General features: G+C 39.8%; 1 protein-coding gene and 2 long non-coding RNA genes across 3 annotated transcripts; 2 read left to right on the top strand and 1 right to left on the bottom strand.

Moving 5' to 3' along the window:
• Positions 1–7,225: 7,225 nt before the first annotated feature.
• Positions 7,226–11,148, top strand: LOC124873415. Its single transcript, XR_007039517.1, has 2 exons — positions 7,226–10,107; positions 11,075–11,148. It is a non-coding gene; the product is annotated as an uncharacterized LOC124873415 (long non-coding RNA).
• LOC124873412 (placenta-specific gene 8 protein-like) lies at positions 10,256–20,613 on the bottom strand. The gene is made up of 4 exons (XM_047374050.1): positions 20,543–20,613; positions 11,671–11,773; positions 11,423–11,586; positions 10,256–11,343 (listed from the first exon to the last, which is right to left on the bottom strand). Exons 2-4 carry the CDS (start codon positions 11,735–11,737, stop codon positions 11,125–11,127), a joined length of 450 nt encoding a protein of 149 aa, XP_047230006.1. The 5' UTR covers positions 11,738–11,773; positions 20,543–20,613; the 3' UTR covers positions 10,256–11,124.
• Positions 16,572–17,404, top strand: LOC124873413. The gene is made up of 2 exons (XR_007039515.1): positions 16,572–16,892; positions 16,956–17,404. It is a non-coding gene; the product is annotated as an uncharacterized LOC124873413 (long non-coding RNA).
• Positions 20,614–20,968: the final 355 nt, after the last annotated feature.

The raw sequence follows: 20,968 nt of genomic DNA, 5'->3' as shown, positions 1-20,968 counted from the left end.
CGACGGCCTCTGGTGGTCACAGGAGGAAACAGCAACACTAGAGCTGGGAGCTGGTTCTGCAGGAGAGACTGATAAGTAAAAGATCTGCCTCCCACTCTTCTTTTAGAAACCCTAGAAACACATGGGAAAAAAACCAAAATAAAATAGACACTCAGTTTACTGTTGACCACATCACTTCTGTAGTTTCGTCTTATTTAAATTGAAATCCTAACTATTTCTGAAAGTATTAGATCAATTTATTTGCTTTCTGTGCAGGAACAAGGCATCAAGGTTTTCCAGCCCATACGTTTGCTCCCTGAGGGTTCAGGGTAACGGTAATGAACACCCGTCAGCAGCAACAGCACAGCTGAACCTAAACAGCCTGAGCTCTCTGGAAATCACCGGGACCCTGGTGTTCCTGGATGAGCAAGACACTTTGCACTGGCCGGTTCTGTTTCTCTACACCGATCATCAACAGACTGATTTCATCTCAGCCTTTTGTGAGAGCAACAAGTACACCACTACTTTCTCTGCTCAAGCTCTTGTTGGGAAAACACTTCCCTGATATATATATTTTTGAGTAGAGAAACAACAGACACTGAAACTCTCAGAAAAACACAACCAAACTTTACTTGCAAGGAGATCAAAAAATACAACCTATACAGTGCCTCAGTTTACCCCAAGGTGAACTACCTAACACAGGGAATGTGTCTCCATTGATCTACAGCTCCCTGCCTCCACGTACTTCAGTTTACACACACTATCCTCTTTGCATGGTTAGCAATCACAGGGCTCTCCCTGTTTCTCGAGACTCGGGTGAGACATCTAGCAGATACTATTTAGTGGAGTTTCGGCTTCAGTCTTTGAAGGTCAATGTATGCTATGGAATTACATGGTATAAAGGATCTTAACCTTACAAACAATAAAAAAATTTCTAATACCTTTTTAAAATAGGGAATGGCTGATCTGTGAGGTGTTCAAAACTTAGGATTTAGTTATATAACCTAACCCTGCTTTATACAGCTCCATAACTTTCTCCCTGACCTGTTTGTTGTGATGCTTGATCTTCATGATCTTGTTCGTTCACAGATGTTCTTAAACAAAACTCTGAGGCCTTCACAGAACAGCTGTGTTCATCCTAAGAATAAATTACACACAGGCAGGCGATATTTAATAATTAGGACTTCTTAACACAATTGGTTGCAATAGATTTTGTTTTAAGGTATCAAAATAAAGACTTTCAGACTTTTGTTCCAAAAATGTTTTGAAAATCATGGATCATTTTCTTTTTACTTCACAATTATACACCATTTTATGTTGGTCTATCCTATGCAGTCAGAGTAAAATACTTGGAAAATATGAACACTGCAACAAGAAACAATGTACAAGGGGTTGTGAAAACTTTTGCAAGGTAGTCTACATCTAAAAATAAATGGGAAGGGAAATTATTAATTCTAACATTTTTGGGCCGATGTTTTAGTCATTTCTTGTAAAAACACTGAGAGCTCTTCAATTTTCTGTGTTTTAGAAGTTAACATATGAGATGCTAGCAGAAGTTGAATGGACTAATAACACTTTTGACACTTTCAACCACCACATGGGGTGGTTGAAACGTTTGCGAACGTTTCCATTAACCATCTTAATGCAAATATATTTATTTTTTGTGACAACCATTACCAAATAGTTTTTTATTTTGGGCCAGTTTAACACATTAGAATCCTGTCTTGCAGATAATTTTGTAAGCTTTTTTTTTGTATTTTCTGGATTGGTTTTAGAGATCACCTGTTTGTCATGTTTGGGGAGGAACTTCCATCTTGGAACACAGACAGAAAATATCACCCACAAAATCTGCAGGTTTGTACTTCTGTGCTGTTCAAGTAAAGCAAAGATTTAGGTTAAATCAGACCACTGTAGCAATGATCGTTGTGTTATCTGGAAGGTTAGAAGTGGGACATTTTATTTCCTCATACAGATCTGTTTGAGTACACTGTGAACTATGTTAGCACAGTAATGTCTAAAATATCTTATTTTTAAGGGCTTTAATTTTGAAATTTCACATCAGATGTGGGTGAAATTTGATGAGAGACATCTGGTTGTGTTCTGTCAATGTGAAGTGAGACTGGTCACTGGAAACAATGTTGTTTTAATAAGCGTGGAAGCTTAGGGAATATAAATGGACATTCACAACAAATGAACACACAAATTATCACATAAAACAGTGATAAAAGCTAAAATGTTATATCTACATATTTGCAGGTGGACTTTTAAATATCTATTATAAATAACAACGAGATCAATCACCACGAGTCAGTTCATTCAAAAAATATTGCTTTTACTAAGATCTCAGCATGCACTGCTGCCGTATTTCATGATGTTTTCGCATACAACAAAACTGCGTGAGGGTTGACTGTCATTTTCGAAGTGGAGGCAGCTGGCTTGACCGCAGTAAAACAGAGGGAGCCGCCATGGCAGCATCCTGGAGGCTTTTACAGCTGGTCTGGCAGCCTCTGGCATCCTTGTGACAACCTGTGGCACCCTTGTGGCCAGGGACTATATAGCCAGCAAGTTTTTAAATAATTCATTTTATATTTTGTGAGGCCAATTCACAGTTATATAGCAATATAATACAATTCACAGTTATATTATAGATTCATGATCTATAATAAACCGACTGTTTGTAGAATGTCTCTTCGTCATCCTTTCAGCATGTTATTTATGACAGTTTCCAGCTCAAGTAAATACAGTCACCTTATATTATGGGTCTAACACTGTTTATTAAATAATAAATAATAATGACATCATCATTTGAAAGTAATTACTGAATAACAGTCAATAGCTAATAAATATAATGACAACCCATGGTTGAGTGGCAGCGTCTTAGAGGCTATTACTGCTGGTCTGGCACCTTGTAGCACCCTCTGGTGGCAGAAGGTCCATTTCTAGTTGCTACTGCCACGAATTGAGCTGCTGTCTCTCAGACTCTAAGGAACGACCACACGCACACAAAAAACAAAACCGAGTTAATCTACTCATATGTGTGCCACAAAACGGGCAAAATGACATTTTCATTGCTGTCCATCTTGGGTCACCATGAGCGCTTCCGTTCTCACTTCCCGATCAGCGTAGGAGTTGGTACATTCCCTTTTTCCCTTTTCGTAAGATTTTGAAGTGTTTTGTGTTTTTGTTTCTGAAATGTAAATTGTTTTCTGAAAAGTAAATTTGTTTCCTAAAAATGTAAAAAATGTTTTCTCAAATGTAAATTTGTCTCAGGCTTTGTAAAAGTGTTTCAGATTTTGTAATGTTGGTTTGCACCTCCTGGCCACCGTAGTTTAGTAAGTTGTGTTGTTTCAATTTCTCCCAACATGGCTCTTTGCATCATGGCCAAAACGTCTCTACTTTGATCTCATGTGTACAAAGAGCATCATTTCTGAAATCGTGGTTCATTTAGATGCAAATTTGCGTATAATGAGTGCTGCTTCTAAATAATTCTAGAACAAAATACTGCCTGTCATTCCAGAAAGGTCATCAAGCTGGTGAATTGTTATGGATCCATTGTTGGATCTGATGTCTCTCACTTTCTGCTTGGTTAATACGCCATAGATTTTCTATAAGGTTTAGGTTAGGCCAGTTTGCTGGCCACTCAAACACAGTGATACCATGATCATCATGGTGATATGGACAGGGAACAAGATGTGCTGAAAAATAAAAAAATAAATAAAATCAGCATTTTCTTATAGTTGTAAGCAAAGGGAGGCATGAGGTGCTTCCTGGTAGAATTCACTGCAATGAATTTGGTTCTTCATAAAAACATAAAACGACCAAAACCAGCAGATGATAAAGAGCCCGCGATCATCACTGTCTGTAGATGAAGCAGCTTGAGTTCAGTGCCTCTCTAATCTTCCTAATTTCCAAATTGAATACAAAATTTACTTTTGTCTGATAAGATGACTTTGGACTTTGGACTAGGGAGCAGCGCTCCAGTTCTTTTTCTCCTTAGCCCAGGTAAGATTATTCTGACATTCTCTGTTTCAGGAGTGACTTAACACAAGTAGTTTTGCTTAATACTCTTCTGAAAGCTGTGGGTATTCTTGTTGCTTGTGCACATTTGTTTTACCATAGGTTTTCCTTCCACTCAACTTTCTGAATTGAATTACGTTAATAGAATGGCCGTTTGACAGTATTATAATAAATGAGATGTACCTATACTTTCTTAAATGGCATTTGGCATAAGTGATAAAAAAATGGATTAGTCTGGTAAATTTTAGTGAGGTGTTCAAGAAAGCATTACAGAGTCAGATAGAGACAACCAAACAACGTCCAGTAAGTTATTTATTTTCTTGTTATATTTTTAAATAATAAATCCTACTTTTAATATTTTTTTTATCTTAATCTGTTTGATTTAAAATTAATGAGGTAATCATACAATGATTATAGTAAACTAAATATATCTGTGAAGTCAAATTCAAAACTGTCTGTACAGTTTTAACCCTTAAAACCTATAGGAGCTGGAGCAGAGTTTTGATTGACCATCATGACGGGATTAGCCTGCACATTGACCACAGTTGTGGGCTGATTGATGATTAACAGTGGTATCTGTTTGTTTCTTTAGCTGACGATGCGTCTGACACCAGGTGCACCAGACAGCGAGATAAAATGTCTTTTCAAAAGGAAAGACAAACATTAAAACTGTTTTTTTTTGGCAATTTTACATGAGATTCCAGTAGGCTGAGTGTAAAATACGCCATACCTTTATTCCATATCTGTTCCGAATAGAAGCCCTCAAAGACAATGCTGCAGGGGGAACACACAGAGGAATCCCACAGGCTACTAATACAGCAGGACTCAGAATGTCACATAAAGGCAGACAGTAGTGCTCTTTAAACCTTCCTGAAACAGTGCAGGCAAGGCAAGGGCAGCACCACAATCCATAGCAGCCTGAGGAACAGAAGACATGTAGATAAAGAGTGGTAAAGTGGTCTAAGGTGATTGTAAGGCTTAATTATTTATTTTATAGAAGAAGAAACCACTTGACTCTTACAAGTATTGACATCATCAAAGCAGTCACAGAGATGACTGTCCCAGTCTTTCAGCTGAGTGTTTGCCATCTGATCCTGAAGTTCAGCCACATACGATGAATTTTTATCCTGTGTGATAAGAAAAACTCAATCAGCCTTTTCTGCAAAACAACTCATTGTAACACAATATGTAAAAGTATGCAGTTTCTTTTCTGAAACAGGTGACAGTTTGTTGCAGGAATTCAAGTTGACTTATGGGAACATGATACCAGTTCCCTGTCATGTCCCAACTCAAGTTTCTGTCATGCTGCTATGGAAAAATGTCTTGTCTATAACTGTGGTGCACCGTGTGACCTGTCTGGTTTCAGCTGATTATTCTTTCACTGTCTGACAAACTGCAGGTGAAGACGTTATGATCAAATTTGTGCCTCTCCTAAACCATAGATCAATCTAAATGGTAGGCCATCTAGACTGATCTATGGTTGGAATAAACTGCTGCAATTTGGCTAGACTTCTCTGTTGAACCTCTTGTAAATACATCTCTTTATGTGTTCTTCAGGTATAACTCACCGGTCTAGACTTTGTAAACTTTGTTTTACTTTCTAAAGATTTTCATGGAATATTTACAACAGTCTAGCTCAGCTGGTTTGCTGAACATACAGCAATTGTGAAGCTCATCAACAGCCAGGAATGAAAAAAAGTACAGAGCAATGTTTAAACAGATGAGCTGACCCCTCAATGTGTGCAAACCTAAATAGCTGATTGCAGATTTTAGAAAACTCAGATGTTGCTATATGGACTTCTCACACAACTCCTATGGGCTATTTAAGATACCACTGCATCAACTCAAAAGCATCTAGTTTGCATAATTGAAATTTATAATTGTAATGCTTTATTTGCACTGTACTTTTCTGTCTCTCTCCTGCTGTTTTGTCAGTATGTTGCATGTAATATGGTGTGCCTGGTCACCTTGCAGTGTCAGGGTATATTTGCTTTTCAAATCGGGGAACAGCAACAATCACAACCTCAAAATAAAAGTTTTGTTTTGGTTTTAATCTTTCAGTGTCCAGACTCACAACATTCTACCTTTCATCCCAAAGGTGCTCCATTGGATTGAAATCTGGTACCTGTGGAGTCCACTGGAACTTATTGTCATTTTCAAGAAACCGGTTTTAAACGATTTGAACTTTGTGACATGGAACAATATCCTGTTCGAATTAGCAACCAGAAGATGAGTACACATTGGTCATGAAGGCTTGGGCCGGTTCGACCTCAATACTTAGACATGCTGTGGTGTTAAATTGATTCTCAGTTGGCACGTAGGGGCAAGAAGTGTGCCGTGAAAACATACCCACTCCAGTACACCATCACCAACCTCATCAATTGATAGAAGGGAGGATGGATCCATGCTTCTTGTTATTTACACCAAATTCTGGCACTACCACGTGAATGTCACAGCTAAAATTCAGCAATCATCAGACAGGGTAGGTATGAACCTACATAAAAATTTAAGTTGATATTAATGTTGCTGTAATGGACAATAACAGACATTTATCAATATTATAGATATATTTCCCTACCCTTCTGTTTCTGTGTAAAAATGACCACACCGCTGACATTACTTCTCTGCTTCAAACATGCCACAATCCTGCACTGCATCATTATCATTGTCACATGTCCAAAAGAATACCTCTTGGCAAAGCCCCTCCCCCTCCCGAAACACATACACAAACAGCAACAGGATGTAACTAAACAGCAGTTGTTAAAGCTGCAGTAGTGAGTTCTGAGAAAACCGTGGACCTAGCGTGAAAATTTGAAGAAACACACCTTTACAGGTCCCTCCCCCTTGCTCTCTGCTGTGACACAGCCCTTTCTCCACAGCAGAGCCTGTTGTGAGTGCTCCAATGTTTACCTTCGGTTTATTTCGGGCTCAAATTCTTTCAGCTGCAGCACACTGGCACTCTTGAGTTTGAACAGTATTCACTGTGCAGGGGAGGGGTGTGAGCAGCGAGTACATGAACATGATTGACCCTGTCAAGACATTCATCCTGGCTGTGATTGACTGATTCTGACCAGGAGCGGTGTATTTCTGCAAATGCAGTAGGCCCACTGGGAGAAATTATTGCAAGACAGATGAGCAGGAAGTTGAGCAGCAACTATTTTTCCAAGAATTTTGGAGATGAATGGAAGATTTGAAATAGGGCGAAAATCACTGGTTATTGGGATCTAAACCAGGTTTCTTGAGTATTGGGGATACAGCAGCAGGAGAGGAACAACACCAGTGGTGAGGGAAGAATGTATAATGTCTGTGATGAGAGGGGACGGAGAAGGAAGAGTAGCTTTAACAAAAACAGTTGGAAGAGGATCTAATTGGCAGGTTGAAGATTTTGATTTTTGAATTAATTTGGAGACGTCATTGACTCAGGGTGAAGGCTGAAAGTAAATTTGTTGGGGCAACCAGATCTGGAACCGATGATATTAAAGCAGCAGTGGGTAGAAGTTGCTTGTGGAAAATGTGGAGGTGGCAGATCCTCCCCCGAGTCCGACTCCAAATGCTGCTGTGTGTCCACATGCAGGTGCCTCCGTTTTGTGCGTTGCTTCTGTGGAAGCGGGATGGCAGGAGTGGTCAGATCCCCAGGAGGAGGGTTAGGGTAATTTGATTTGCTTTCTTTATGTTGACTCATTTACATTATTACTGACCTTTGACCTCTTGACTCTAGTGCGCGGGGGATCTAACGAGGGACAGAGTAGGGCCCATGCACTGGTTTCCACCCCTACGGTGGAGATCATTATTTTGTTATTTGTCTCTGACTATGGCTCGTGCCTGCTTCTGTTGATCACCCGGTTCCCTGGGTTCTGGGGTCTCGAGGGCTCAGCGGATTTTCTCCTGGGATGGGTTACTCTGGTAGGGGTTTTGGGTTTATGCCCTTTCCGGTGACTTTCCCCTAAACCTAAAACTTTGGGTTTTATTGCCTAAACCTAAATTGGGGTTTATATTCTTCTGCCTACCTGCATCCTGTTTAGTTTACTCACCTGGGTCTGGATTTTAACTTGTATACTTCCCTGCTTTATGGGGAATTACTTCTATTTACCTGTCTGGTTTCCTCACCTGGGTCATGAGTTTAACCTGTACTTACCTGTATCCTGGGGAATGACTACTGTTTACCTTTTGGTTTACTCACCTGGGCCCTGAGTTAAACCTGTATACTTATCTGCATCCTAGGGACGTAACTACTGTTTACCTGTACTCACCTGGGTCCTGAGTTTAACCTATATATTTACCTGCATCCTGGGACATACCTACTGTTTATTTATTTGGTTTACTCACCTGGGTCATGAGTTTAACCTGTATACTTACCTGCATCCTGGGAAATAACTACTGTTTCCCTGTATGATTTACTCACCTGGGTCCTGAGTTTAACCTATATATTTACCTGCATCCTGGGAAATAACTACTGTTTACCTGTATGATTTACTCACCTGGGTCCTGAGTTTAACCTATATATTTACCTGCATCCTGGGACATACCTACTGTTTATTTATTTGGTTTACTCACCTGGGTCCTGAGTTTAACCTGTATACTTACCTGCATCCTGGGAAATAACTACTGTTTCCCTGTATGATTTACTCACCTGGGTCCTGAGTTTAACCTATATATTTACCTGCATACTGGGACATACCTACTGTTTATTTATTTGGTTTACTCACCTGGGTCCTGAGTTTAACCTGTATACTTACCTGCATCCTGGAAAATAACTACTGTTTCCCTGTGTGGTTTACTCACCAGGGCTCTGAGTTTAACCTGTATACTTACCTGCATCCTGGGAAATAACTACTGTTTCCCTGTATGATTTACTCACCTGGGTCCTGAGTTTAACCTATATATTTACCTGCATCCTGGGAAATAACTACTGTTTACCTGTGTGGTTTACTCACCGGGGCTCTGAGTTTAATCTGCCGTAATTAACTGCTTCCTGGTATAATTACTGTTTCCTTTTGGCTGACTCACCTGGGCCCTGAGTTTGACCTATTGCTCTGAATTATTTACCTGCACTCTGTACGGTATAAATACATTACCTGTTTTGATTTTTTCATATGGGTTCTGAGTCTTAACCTGTATTACTTACCTGTATCTTGTAAAACATGTTTACATTGTTTACCTGTATTATGGTTCTTATCTGTGAATTTACCATTTATGCTGTACCTGTACATCTGTCTGTACCTGTGTTTTAATCATTGCCTGTATTGGAATACTGGCCTGTAATTACTGCGACAGCTGATTGGTTCGGGAGAGATGCTGTGGAAATCTCGCGGCAGTTGGACGAGATCTGGGAGGAGGGGAACGGTATCTGATGGACCTCTAATCTCCATCAGATACCGTTCCCCCTGTGTTAAAAAGGGGGAACGGTATCTGATGGACCTCTAATCTCCATCAGATACCGTTCCCCCTGTGTTAAAAAGGGGGAACGCTATCTGATGGATCTCCACACCCTGTCAGATACCGTTCCCCCTTTTTAACACAGGGGGAACGGTATCTGATGGAGTTTATAGGACCGTCAGATACCGTTTCCCCTGTTTTATGCATGGGGAATCTGACGGGGTTTATAGTACATTTATAGGACCATATAGGATCACAACAGTATAGATATCTGTAGTCTCTCTCTCTCTCTATACGTCTGTGTGTATATATAAATATGTGTCGTTATATTTACATCTATCTATAAAGTGATGATATATTAGTTTATCTAATAACAATACACTAGCTGAACAAATGTAGATCGACTTCTCCGAAACACGACATTTGAGCTTTCAGGGTTACCGTAGTTCCCCTGTGGTGCGAGCACAGCGCGACGGTTCCGAGCCTGCAACAAGCACGCGCCTTTTTTGCCGTGTGAGCGGCAAAGAGACGCTGGGGAAACCGTATCTGATGGGGAAACGCGAATCGACGTAACACTGGCTCACTTTGACCCCTGTGTATGACTCACAAGGCTTCGAACGTCACCACATATGTCATCAACACAAGCCTCGATTCGCACTTCTCAAAACTTCCTGGATTACTCAACAGGCTGTGTCGAGTGAGACGAAGTCTGTTTAACAGCTCCTCCCACTTGAGGTGTGGATTGGTGCAACTCCTCCAAAGTTATCTTGGGCTTCTTGGTTACTTGTCAGGCTTGTCAGTTTAGATAGATGGCCCTGCTTTGAACCTCTCCACAACTTTATCTCTGACCTATCTGTTGTGTTCCTTGGTCATTGTCCTGCTGTTTGTTAACATTATCCAACCAATTTCTGAGGCCTTCACAGAACATTGTATTTATACAGATTCAATTGGACACAGATGCTTCTACAAAGTGGCTTTAGGATGCAGTTGGTGGCACTTGATTTTATTGAAGAGTAAAAGAGAGAAAGGAGCAGAATGCATATGAACATATCACACATTTCTGATTTTCATCTGCTTAAATATGTGATCCCATGCAATGTTTTCCTTTCCCTTTACAGGTTGTGTTGTGTGTCTTTATTTTTGCAAGGCACCGTATTGTTCTGTTAAAAGTGTTCTTTTTTGTGAGAGTCATTTAGGTAAGTGGTCTGTTTTAATTCTGTAAAGTGTTTTGTGTTGCTTCATAGTATGAAAGTACTGCAAAATGAAACCGATTGATTGGAAAAGAAAATACTAAAATAAAACATGAGTCCCACTGTCTTTAATGTATTGTTGTTTGTTGACTGACCTTAATCTGTTTAATTTTCTGAACAATTTATCAAAAATCTATCTTCACTAAAGGTTTTCACGACTAAAGACCTGTAAAGAAATCCTCACTTTTGTTTCAGTGAGTTGGTTTAAACAGCATAGCCGAATGTTAATTTAAATTACATCATCTTAAATTTGCATTTACATATTAAGAAAATCTTCAAATCATCATATTGTAATTATTGCCATAAATTAAATAATACAATAAACCAGAGGTTTAAGAGTATATGAAAGACTTAATTAATTTACACCTATTTAATTGTTTTTATCTGTTTCTTTCCCTACAAAACTAAATGGTTTACCACACATTGACATTTTGGAATCATGATTCAAAAAGATCAAGTTGTTGTGCTTCATAGGTTGGATTATATTAAAGCAACCCTTATATTAGCCTGAATCCTGGACGACTACTGGCTGGCAGATATAATTGACAGGAGGAGGCATCATCATCATCATCACTGGAGCTGGCTGCATGTTGACGGTAGTTGGAGACTGTGCACTGATGACCACGGGGTCCTTCTTGCGATGTTTTAACTCACGATGCATCTGACACCAGGACAAGCTCGTACAGCACCAGGAAATAAAAATGTCTTTACAGAGGGAGCCCTAGGAATGGACATGTTAAAATTGTATTACTGTTAGTTTGGTTTGTATTACATTGTATAAACATCTAATCTTGTTATACCTTGATTCCATATTTGTATCGCATGGCAACCCTCATGGACAAGGCTCCAGGACAAGAACACCCAAAATAACCACTATTATCAAAACAGAAGAGAAAAGGGTTCTCTCCAAATCGTCTGGAAACTCTGCTGGCGAGGCACGGGCTGCACCAGTAACCAAAGCAGCCTAAAAAACATAAACACAGAAATTGAGTGATCAAGGGATGTTCACCATTTTATTTATAGCAGATTTAAAAAGTTTGATTCTTACATGAACTTGCGTCATCACAGCAGTCGCAGAGACCACTGTTCCAGTCTGCCAGGGGTTTCTCTTCCATCAGATGTTAAAATTCAGACAAAACTGTGACCTCACCCTGTAAAATCAATGTATTCCAAGATTCAGATTAAATAATCAGTACTCAGTGTTGAAAATCCTACTCTATATCCTTTATTTTGAGGTCAGTAATCTAATCTACTAGTGGTATGTTTTTACAACTTCAAGGTCTGCAGGATCAGGACTTTAACAAGAAGTGGTAATCAAACTGAGTTTGTATCTACTTTTAAATATCTAGGATTTTCAATTGATGGTCACTTGACTTCAGTTTAATTTATCAAAACTGAAACTTTAGTTGGGATATTACTACATAAACGAGTCTTGCTTTTGTAAGGAAGATGAATATTCAAAGGTTTTAGATACACTTTCTCACTCAGGCAACAAAACTACAGGGGTTGAACAATGAAACTGAAACACCTGTCATTTTAGTGTGGGAGGTTTCATGGCTAAATTGGACCAGCCTGGTAGCCAGTCTTCATTGATTGCACATTGCACCAGTAAGAGCAGAGTGTGAAGGTTCAATTTGCAGGGTAAGAGCACAATTTTGCTAAAGGCAGAGATAACATAATCTGAAAATGTTACTCGTGGCCAGACAAACTGAAGTTTAGAGAGATAAGCTTTGATTGTTGTACCCTGTTCATAGTGCTTTCTAGTTTATGTTCTGTAAGATTTTTCCCTCAGTGTGTGTCCTGTGTCTTAGAATTTCTTGAATTCTAAGATTTTTCTTAGAATTTTTCCTCGGTAAGATAAAAGTTATTAACAAAGCACCTTAAGCCTTAAAAGAGCTCCTAAGGTGAACAAATGTTAACAGTAGAAAGAAGATCTTTTAGTGAGCCTTAGAGTGTCTAAAGCAGAGAAGATGACGGAAAGACAGATGAGAGATATTCTACATACAATAAAGAACAGTGAATTATTTAGACGCTACTGGCTAAACGACTAAACGGTTGAATAAAAAAGCAAAAACTTCTGTAACAATCATACAATTATTAATAGCTGTAGTGCAAAAATATTCCTAAACCTGTTACAAAGAAACAGTTGATGTCTTTTCTGGGCATGACTTCATATTGCAGGAATTTTATTCCTAACCACTCCTGTATGGAAGCCCCCATTACAAGCTTGGCTTCAATCTCATGACAACATTGTTTGGACACCTGAAGCTGAAGCAGCCTTCATACAACTAAAACTGGCTTTGCGGAAAGACATAACTTTAGGAATACCAAATACTAGCAAACCTTTTGTTCAGGCTGTTGACGAAAAGCATGGGTGCATAACATCAGTTTTCCTCCAGAATAATGGAGGTAAACAGCAACAAATTGCTTATTTTTCAGCTAAATTAGATCCTGTTGCTGTAGGACGTCCTGGCTATCTACATGCTGTGGCTGCTGCAGAAAAAGCTCTGTTAGCTTCTCAAGACATTGTCGGGTACACAAACCTCACAGTTTTGGTTCCACACTCTGTTGCTCTTATTCTCCTTGAACAAAAGACACCACACCTTTTGACTGCTCGCTGGCTAAGATACACATCCATTCTGGACATGCCAAGTATAACAGTTAAAAGATATACTGTCCTCAATCCTTCTCCCCCCTACAGACAATGGGCAGCCTCATAATTATGTATCAGTGCTAGACCAAACTTGACCTTTCTGAAGTGCCTGTGGAGAATCCAGAAATGCTTTTATTTGTTGATGGTTCAGCTGTTTGAAAACATGACATTGTTAGAAATTAGCTGGGTTTTGCAGTGTGTTCTTTGCATGAAACTCCTGTTTCTGACTCACCACCCAAACACTTCTCTGCCCAAACTCCTAAACCTGTGGCCCTGACTGAAGCTTGTAAGTTAGGTGAGGGTAAAACTGTTAATTTGTTCACTGACTCAAAATATGCTTTCGGCATAGTTTATGACGGTGGAGCGTTGTGGAAACACAGACAGTTTCTTAAATGTGATGGTAAGCCCATTTTGAACTCTATTCAGGTTTCTAGCCAGCTTGAAGTGATTCCTCTACTGAAAGCTGTCTGTGTGTGCACAGTTTCAAAATGCACAGCCCATACATCTTCAACAGACATTGCTTCGCCAGGAAACAACAAAGCTGATTTGGCTGCAAAATTAGCAGCTTTCTCTGCTCCTCTCGTCACTGCTTCACACACACACACGAGGACACCCCCCTCCCCTGCTGCATGATTTGAAAGCCCTGCAGAGCTTTGCCTCTGCGGGGGAGAGGCGTGTGTGAGCTTCTCCAGAAGCAAATTTCACTTATGGTGTTCGGATCTGCCCTACCAATAAACCGTGTCTTCACAGACACTTCTTTTCACATTTTGCAAAGCTCACACATGATCATTGTTCAAAGGGTGGAATGATAGCTGTGTTAACATCTGAGTGATTCACAAAGGGGTTCAGTTCCTATGTTCATAAGTGTTGCCAATCCTGCATGATCTGTGCAACACACAATGCAGGCAAAACACCACAGAAGACTTGAGCTGCAAATGCACAACCTGACAGACCTTTTCAACATCTCATGATAAAGTTTATTGCACTAACTCCATCTGAAGGGAAAAGGTAAGTGATGGTTTTTGTCGATATGTTTAGTCAATGGATTAAAACTTTCTCCACCGAAACTGCTAACAGTCATACCAACACAAAAGCCCTTTTAACAGAAATAATTCCCTAATGGGGTATTCCTTTATAGCTTTCCAGCAATAATGGTACAATTAGCAGTGTTATAAAGAAACTGGTTACCTTAGACAAAGGTCCTGCCTATTGTTCTCACTAATATTAGAATGAGACAAAGAGCCTGAGTAAACCTCAGTCCTTTTGAGGTGTTGTTTGGCAGGCCTCTTAATTTGGGTATGGGAATATTGCTAAGACCATTGCCCTCCACATCTTTGTGTGAACATAGGATGTTGTTTTACTGTCAAAATCTCTCCTGTGTGCTTTCTCAAGTTTCACAGATAATGAAGGCTGCATTACCTGATACAGCCATATTCTCCGTCCACTGCTTCGTTATGTCTCATTTGCAAGGTTAAACATAATAATAATACTAACTTCGCAGGGTGTACTGTGAGGAGTGTGGACTCTGCGCGCACTGTCCGCAGACGTTTGAGGAATCATAGTTGATCGTACCAATTTAAACGTACCTACAGCGTATATTTCTGCTGACAAATTCATGCATTTAGCAAAGCTAATTTGCCATGTAGCTTTGGATAAACAAAAATAAAAGAAAGCGGTGTTAAAGACAATTAAACCACAGAAGAGACGAAGGGGAATACATCTGCCAGTGCGATGCAGAGAAAGGCAGTGATGCAGCGCTACTTGCAACCAGCTGCTCGAGGCAGGCTGTCACATATTAAACAGTTCAATGTGGAGACCTTTTCCCGCCGAGCAGTTTATTGTAATTTTTATGCAATTATACAAATTAAGCTTTGTGCATACATGTCCGGCAAATGTCCACTTTGAGTCCCTGCGCACATCCGCGGAGTCAAGCACATATGACTATGTTTTGCTCTTTAGGTTATCCTGATCTATCTCTGTAGTTACGCTGCTTTAGACTTAGGCTTCTGGAGTACATATTGTCCACCTTTCCCTCTTTCTGCTACAGTCCTACTACTCTCCAATTCCAAATTTGTTGCTGGTATTTCAACTTTAAACTTTTTGGTATAATGGTGGAGCATTTAAAGTAGGAGGGAACCTCACCCAGCTCCAGACACTTGTTAAATATATATGAGTGAAGATGGGCGTTAGTTGGTCAGCACAGGTTTTCACAGAAAGGGGAGACACCATCAGGATTCATTTTTTACTATTCAGACACTGGAAGACTCTATTAATATATTCCTCTTTGATCTTTAGTGCAAGTAGATCCTTTATGTGGGAGTGAAGTGTTAAAGGCTGGTAATCAAACCTATGGAAAAAACGATTCAGATCCTCAGCCAGACGGGGTTTCATCACAGCGTGGGGGTAAGGCTCCTATAGTTGCTACTAGTTTTCAAGCTTCTCCACACTGAAGAAGTGTTGTTAGCTGAGAAGCTGTCTGAGTTCTGTGCGCAGAGAAGGAGCAGGTGGCTGTTTTGTTTACCAGGGTGCGGACGTTTGCCAGCTGATTGGGTGGGAGAGGTCCCCCCTGCCAGAGCTTGACAAGCTTTCCTGCCCCTTTACCTCGGCTGCGTTTTCAGTAGATTCTAGAGAACTGCTGCACTTCCAACCAGGATCTCAAAAAAACTCTGATTCAATGAAGACCTGAAGGAAACGTCTCATAGAGGAGCCTGACATGAGTAGCAAAATCTTAGAACACTAGTGTCATTGTCCACAGTGAGGTTAACTTTACACCTCATGGATTGAGAGGATGCAAAACAGGAGAGAAGCTCTGGCTCCAAATTCAACACCTTCAGCTCCTCTTAAATGTTCAGCTGCCCATCTGGAAAGGAAAAATGCCTTCTGGGGAAAGGTTTTACTATTAGATGAGGAAAAGATTGAACTATTTGGCCACGATGACAAGTCAATATGAGGCTTTCTACTAAAGAAGACTCTACCAACTGTCAAGCATGGTGGTGACAGCATCATGCTGTGGCTGTGTTGCTAATAGTAGTATTCATGCAATATACAAAGAAGATAAAAAAAAATGAAGGGAAGGAACTATCTCTACATTCTTAAACTTTACCATAAATTAACAGCTAGATGTGTTGTGACTTGGGAGTATTGCTTTGTTTCGTCACTAGAGGTCATCCTGGAGCCAGTGCTGGTTCTCACCACAGGTGTTCCAGATCTACGGCTGATGCTGTGTTCCAGCTGAGGAGTATTTAGGAGCCTGCCACCAGTCCTTCGTCGCTGAGTGTTTTGCCCATGTGATAATCTCTAGCCTGAGTAATCTTGCATGTGTCATTTGTGTTCTTTGCTCATTTCTTGTGTTTGTTTTGCTTCCTGACAGTATCTGTGAGGTGTGGGTGGATTCTAACACTTGGAACCTGGACAAAAACAATTTTTTTCAACTTGACCGTAAGAGCTTTTGGATCTCACTTCTATTGACTGTGGCTGGGCTCCTGGATTTCCCAGCATTTGTTTTGTTGAAGACTGTGACCAACTGTAAACCGCTTCTAGTTGGATTACTTCCTTGGACTATTGACTCCCTTTCTCACTGGTAAACCCCTCCGGTGCATTTACAACTCACAACTTGGGTAAGCAAATTGTTTGGATCTACTGGGACATTATTCTATAATAAACTGAGCCTTTCTCTCCAGAGAACCTGTGAAACGTGTTCCTCATCCACTGGATCTTCAATGCAAAATTTTTCCAACGTGTCAAATTAACCCTTTAACTTCATCTGGTTTCCTGAGTGTGTTTGCATGTGGGTCAAGCACATTACTGTAAATCTAAAACACTAAATTGGAGAACTATAATATTTAAATACCCAGCAAGTATTTTATCTTCATTGTCTAGTAAAGATGGCAACCTTGCTGCTAACTATGCATATTGTTAAATTTTTGCTGTTTTGTGGGAGACCTTCCTGGCACCTCTGTAGATGTCAGTGATTAAGTGGTGTAAAGCTTTGTTTTGTTCCACACAGAATGCTGCAAAACTTGTAACCCATCAATCATGGCATCCATATTTGGATAGAAGCCAACAGCAGCTGTTTCCTCACTTCCAGTCTGATCTAATGTTACAAAATAAACACTGTGAAGTACTTTCATTTTTGAAATTTAATCTGACAATGAAATTACAATTTCAATGTAACAGAAACCACTTGGAAAGGGAAAACTGAAATTTTACTCACTTTTAGACCTTGTTGTGTCAGTGAAGATATAGTGTAGGGGTTGGCCTTATACCACTAATTAATTTTATTTATTTAGAGTAACATCTCTTAACTTGTTAATTGTTGGGAAAGGAAAGCCACAAAAATGGACAAGTTTTTTTTTATTTTATTTTATTTTTTTTTTATTGATCTACACTCCACACAACTATAAATACTGAAACCATTCAAATTAAGATATACTGGTCCTTCTCAAAATATTAGCAGTGATAAAGTTCATTATTTTCCATAATGTCATGATGAATATTTAACATTCATATATTTTAGATTCATTGCACACTAACTGAAATATTTCAGGTCTTTTATTGTCTTAATACAGATGATTTTGGCATACAGCTCATGAAAACCCAAAATTCCTATCTCACAAAATTAGCATATATTAAAAGGGTCTCTAAACGAGCTATGAACCTAATCATCTGAATCAACGAGTTAACTCTAAACACCTGCAAAAGATTCCTGGGGCCTTTAAAACTCCCAGCCTGGTTCATTACTCAAAACCCCAATCATGGGTAAGACTGCCGACCTGACTGCTGTCCAGAAGGCCACTATTGACACCCTCAAGCAAGAGGGTAAGACACAGAAAGACATTTCTGAATGAATAGGCTGTTCCCAGAGTGCTGTATCAAGTACCCTCTGTGGGAAGTCTGTGGAAGAAAAGTGTGGCAGAAAACGCTGCACAACGAGAAGAGGTGACCGGACCCTGAGGAAGATTGTGGAGAAGGGCCGATTCCAGACCTTGGGGGACCTGCGGAAGCAGTGGACTGAGTGTGGAGTAGAAACATCCAGAGCCACCGTGCACAGGCGTGTGCAGGAAATGGGCTACAGGTGCCGCATTCCCCAGACCTGGGCTACAGAGAAGCAGCACTGGAATGTTGCTCAGTGGTCCAAAGTACTTTTTTCGGATGAAAGCAAATTCTGCATGTCATTCGGAAATCAAGGTGCCAGAGTCTGGAGGAAGACTGGGGAGAAGGAAATGCCAAAATGCCAGAAGTCCAGTGTCAAGTACCCACAGTCAGTGATGGTCTGGGGTGCCGTGTCAGCTGCTGGTGTTGGTCCACTGTGTTTTATCAAGGGCAGGGTCAATGCAGCTAGCTATCAGGAGATTTTGGAGCACTTCATGCTTCCATCTGCTGAAAAGCTTTATGGAGATGAAGATTTCATTTTTCAGCACGACCTGGCCCCTGCTCACAGTGCCAAAACCACTGGTAAATGGTTTACTGACCATGGTATCACTGTGCTCAATTGACCTGCCAACTCTCCTGACCTGAACCCTATAGAGAATCTGTGGGATATTGTGAAGAGAACGTTGAGAGACTCAAGACCCAACACTCTGGATGAGCTAAAGGCCGCTATTGAAGCATCCTGGGCCTCCATAAGACCTCAGCAGTGCCACAGGCTGATTGCCTCCATGCCACGCCGCATTGAAGCAGTCATTTCTGCCAAAGGATTCCCGACCAAGTATTGAGTGCATAACTGTACATGATTATTTGAAGGTTGATGTTTTTTGTATTAAAAACACTTTTCTTTTAGCTCGTTTAGAGACCCTTTTAATGATATGCTAATTTTGAGAGATAGGAATTTTGGGTTTTCATGAGCTGTCTGCCAAAATCATCCGTATTAAGACAATAAAAGACCTGAAATATTTCAGTTAGTGTGCAATGAATCTAAAATATATGAATGTTAAATTTTCATCATGACATTATGGAAAATAATGAACTTTATCACAATATGCTAATATTTTGAGAAGGACCTGTACACATTTATTCACAGATTTGAAACCACAGTTGTAACTCTTCCTTCTTTCTTCTCCTGATCTGCTTCAGCCAGGAGTAAATCATGGGGGCTGTTGGCCTTTAGCCACCCTTTCTTTGATGACTCCTTGCTCCAACCAAGCTGGGTTTTCTTTATTACCACCTAATGTGTAAACACACAGACTGATTTAGAGGAAGAGGTTAACCTAGAAACTGCATGCATTGTTCTCCTGTCCCAATTTGGTGAGCCAGTGCAGTTGTAGCCTCTATGTCCTGCTCTTAGCTTACAGGAGTGGTACCTGGCATCTGCTGTAGCCCATCTGCTTCAAGCTTTGACATGTTATGCATTAAGTAGTGAGAGTTATAGGCCACATGGGCAGGTAATTTTACCAACATGTTTCTCCTGACTTGCAAAAAATGTTAAGTAATAATGATTATAATTTTTTATATTTCTGGGTTGGGAGAGCAAAAGATTAGGGTGATGGCAAGAACGCTTTCTAACCTCAAAAGCGTGGAGCTCATCACCAAGCATAACTTGTCAACATTAAAAATATGCAAAAAGCTGGTCAGCAATTATAAGACCTCCGATTGCTGCTAATTAATATTTTCCTATTGATTTTTGAGAAGGGAAGAAATAACTTGGTCATTTGTAATTTATAAAAATCCAATCTTTAATGTCTCATTTCCTATCAGAGACAAACCTCTTGGTTGAATGATCTAAATCTAAAATCTAATGAATTTAAAATCTGTGTGTAAAGCAAGGTAATTAAACAAAGCTACAGAAAGTGAAAGTTAAAGCAGGCCAACATGATGGATTGGAAATATCACTCTAGAAACCAGGAAAATGAAAACTCTTAAACATTTCAACCACAATCTCATTAGATTCTAGAGCTGCTGTGCTGCAGGGCATTGTCCGTCTAATTTTGCTGTTTTTTTGTTTTCTTTTAAAACGTAAATATCTCTCACTTTTTCCTGAAGAAGTCAAAGTGATGTTACAAATTAAAAGGGCTCCAGCAACCTAAGCAGAAGATGTTTAATCAGGCTAAAGAAATTTCCTCTAAGTTACTGTGAAATGCACTATTAACAATCTGAGATTCAAAGTTGCAATATAAATCTATAACATTCAAAAAAACTATAACAAATAATTAAACACCCAGCATACTTTATCTTCATTGTCTAGTAAAGGTAACAATATTTTACATGTATACATTTAGAAGTATATGCAAGAAAGTTTTGCTAACTATGCAAATTGTTTAAAAATTTTTACCGTCTTTCGGGAGACCTTCCTGGCACCTCTGTAAATGTTAGCGATTGAACAGTTTAAAGTAAAGCTTTCCTTTCTGGTTGCACATAAAATGCTGCAAAACCTGTAACTCATCAATCATGGCATCTACATTTGGATACAAGCCAAGCAGATGTTTCCTCCCTTTTTTCAGGCTCAGTTTGATGCTGCTGATATCTGTGGTTGGTGTTGCTCTTTGCTGTCTGTGTCTCTCGAAACGTAACTTTATTTATATAGAACCTTTCAGGATAAATATCACAAAGTGCTTCAACAAAGAAGAAATACACAAGATACAATTAAAGAAAAGTTTTTAGCTGGCCTTTAAAGGAAACCACTGAGTCTGCTGATCTCAGAGTCAGAGAAAAGGAGTTCTGTACAAACTGCAACCGGTCTATGGATGTCTTTGTAAGA

The sequence above is a fragment of the Girardinichthys multiradiatus genome, chromosome 9 (assembly GCF_021462225.1).
Source record: "Girardinichthys multiradiatus isolate DD_20200921_A chromosome 9, DD_fGirMul_XY1, whole genome shotgun sequence".
NCBI classification, from domain to species: Eukaryota; Metazoa; Chordata; class Actinopteri; order Cyprinodontiformes; family Goodeidae; genus Girardinichthys; species Girardinichthys multiradiatus.
Note: the sequence above shows the minus strand (reverse complement) of the source record. Positions and strands in the feature narration are given on the sequence as shown.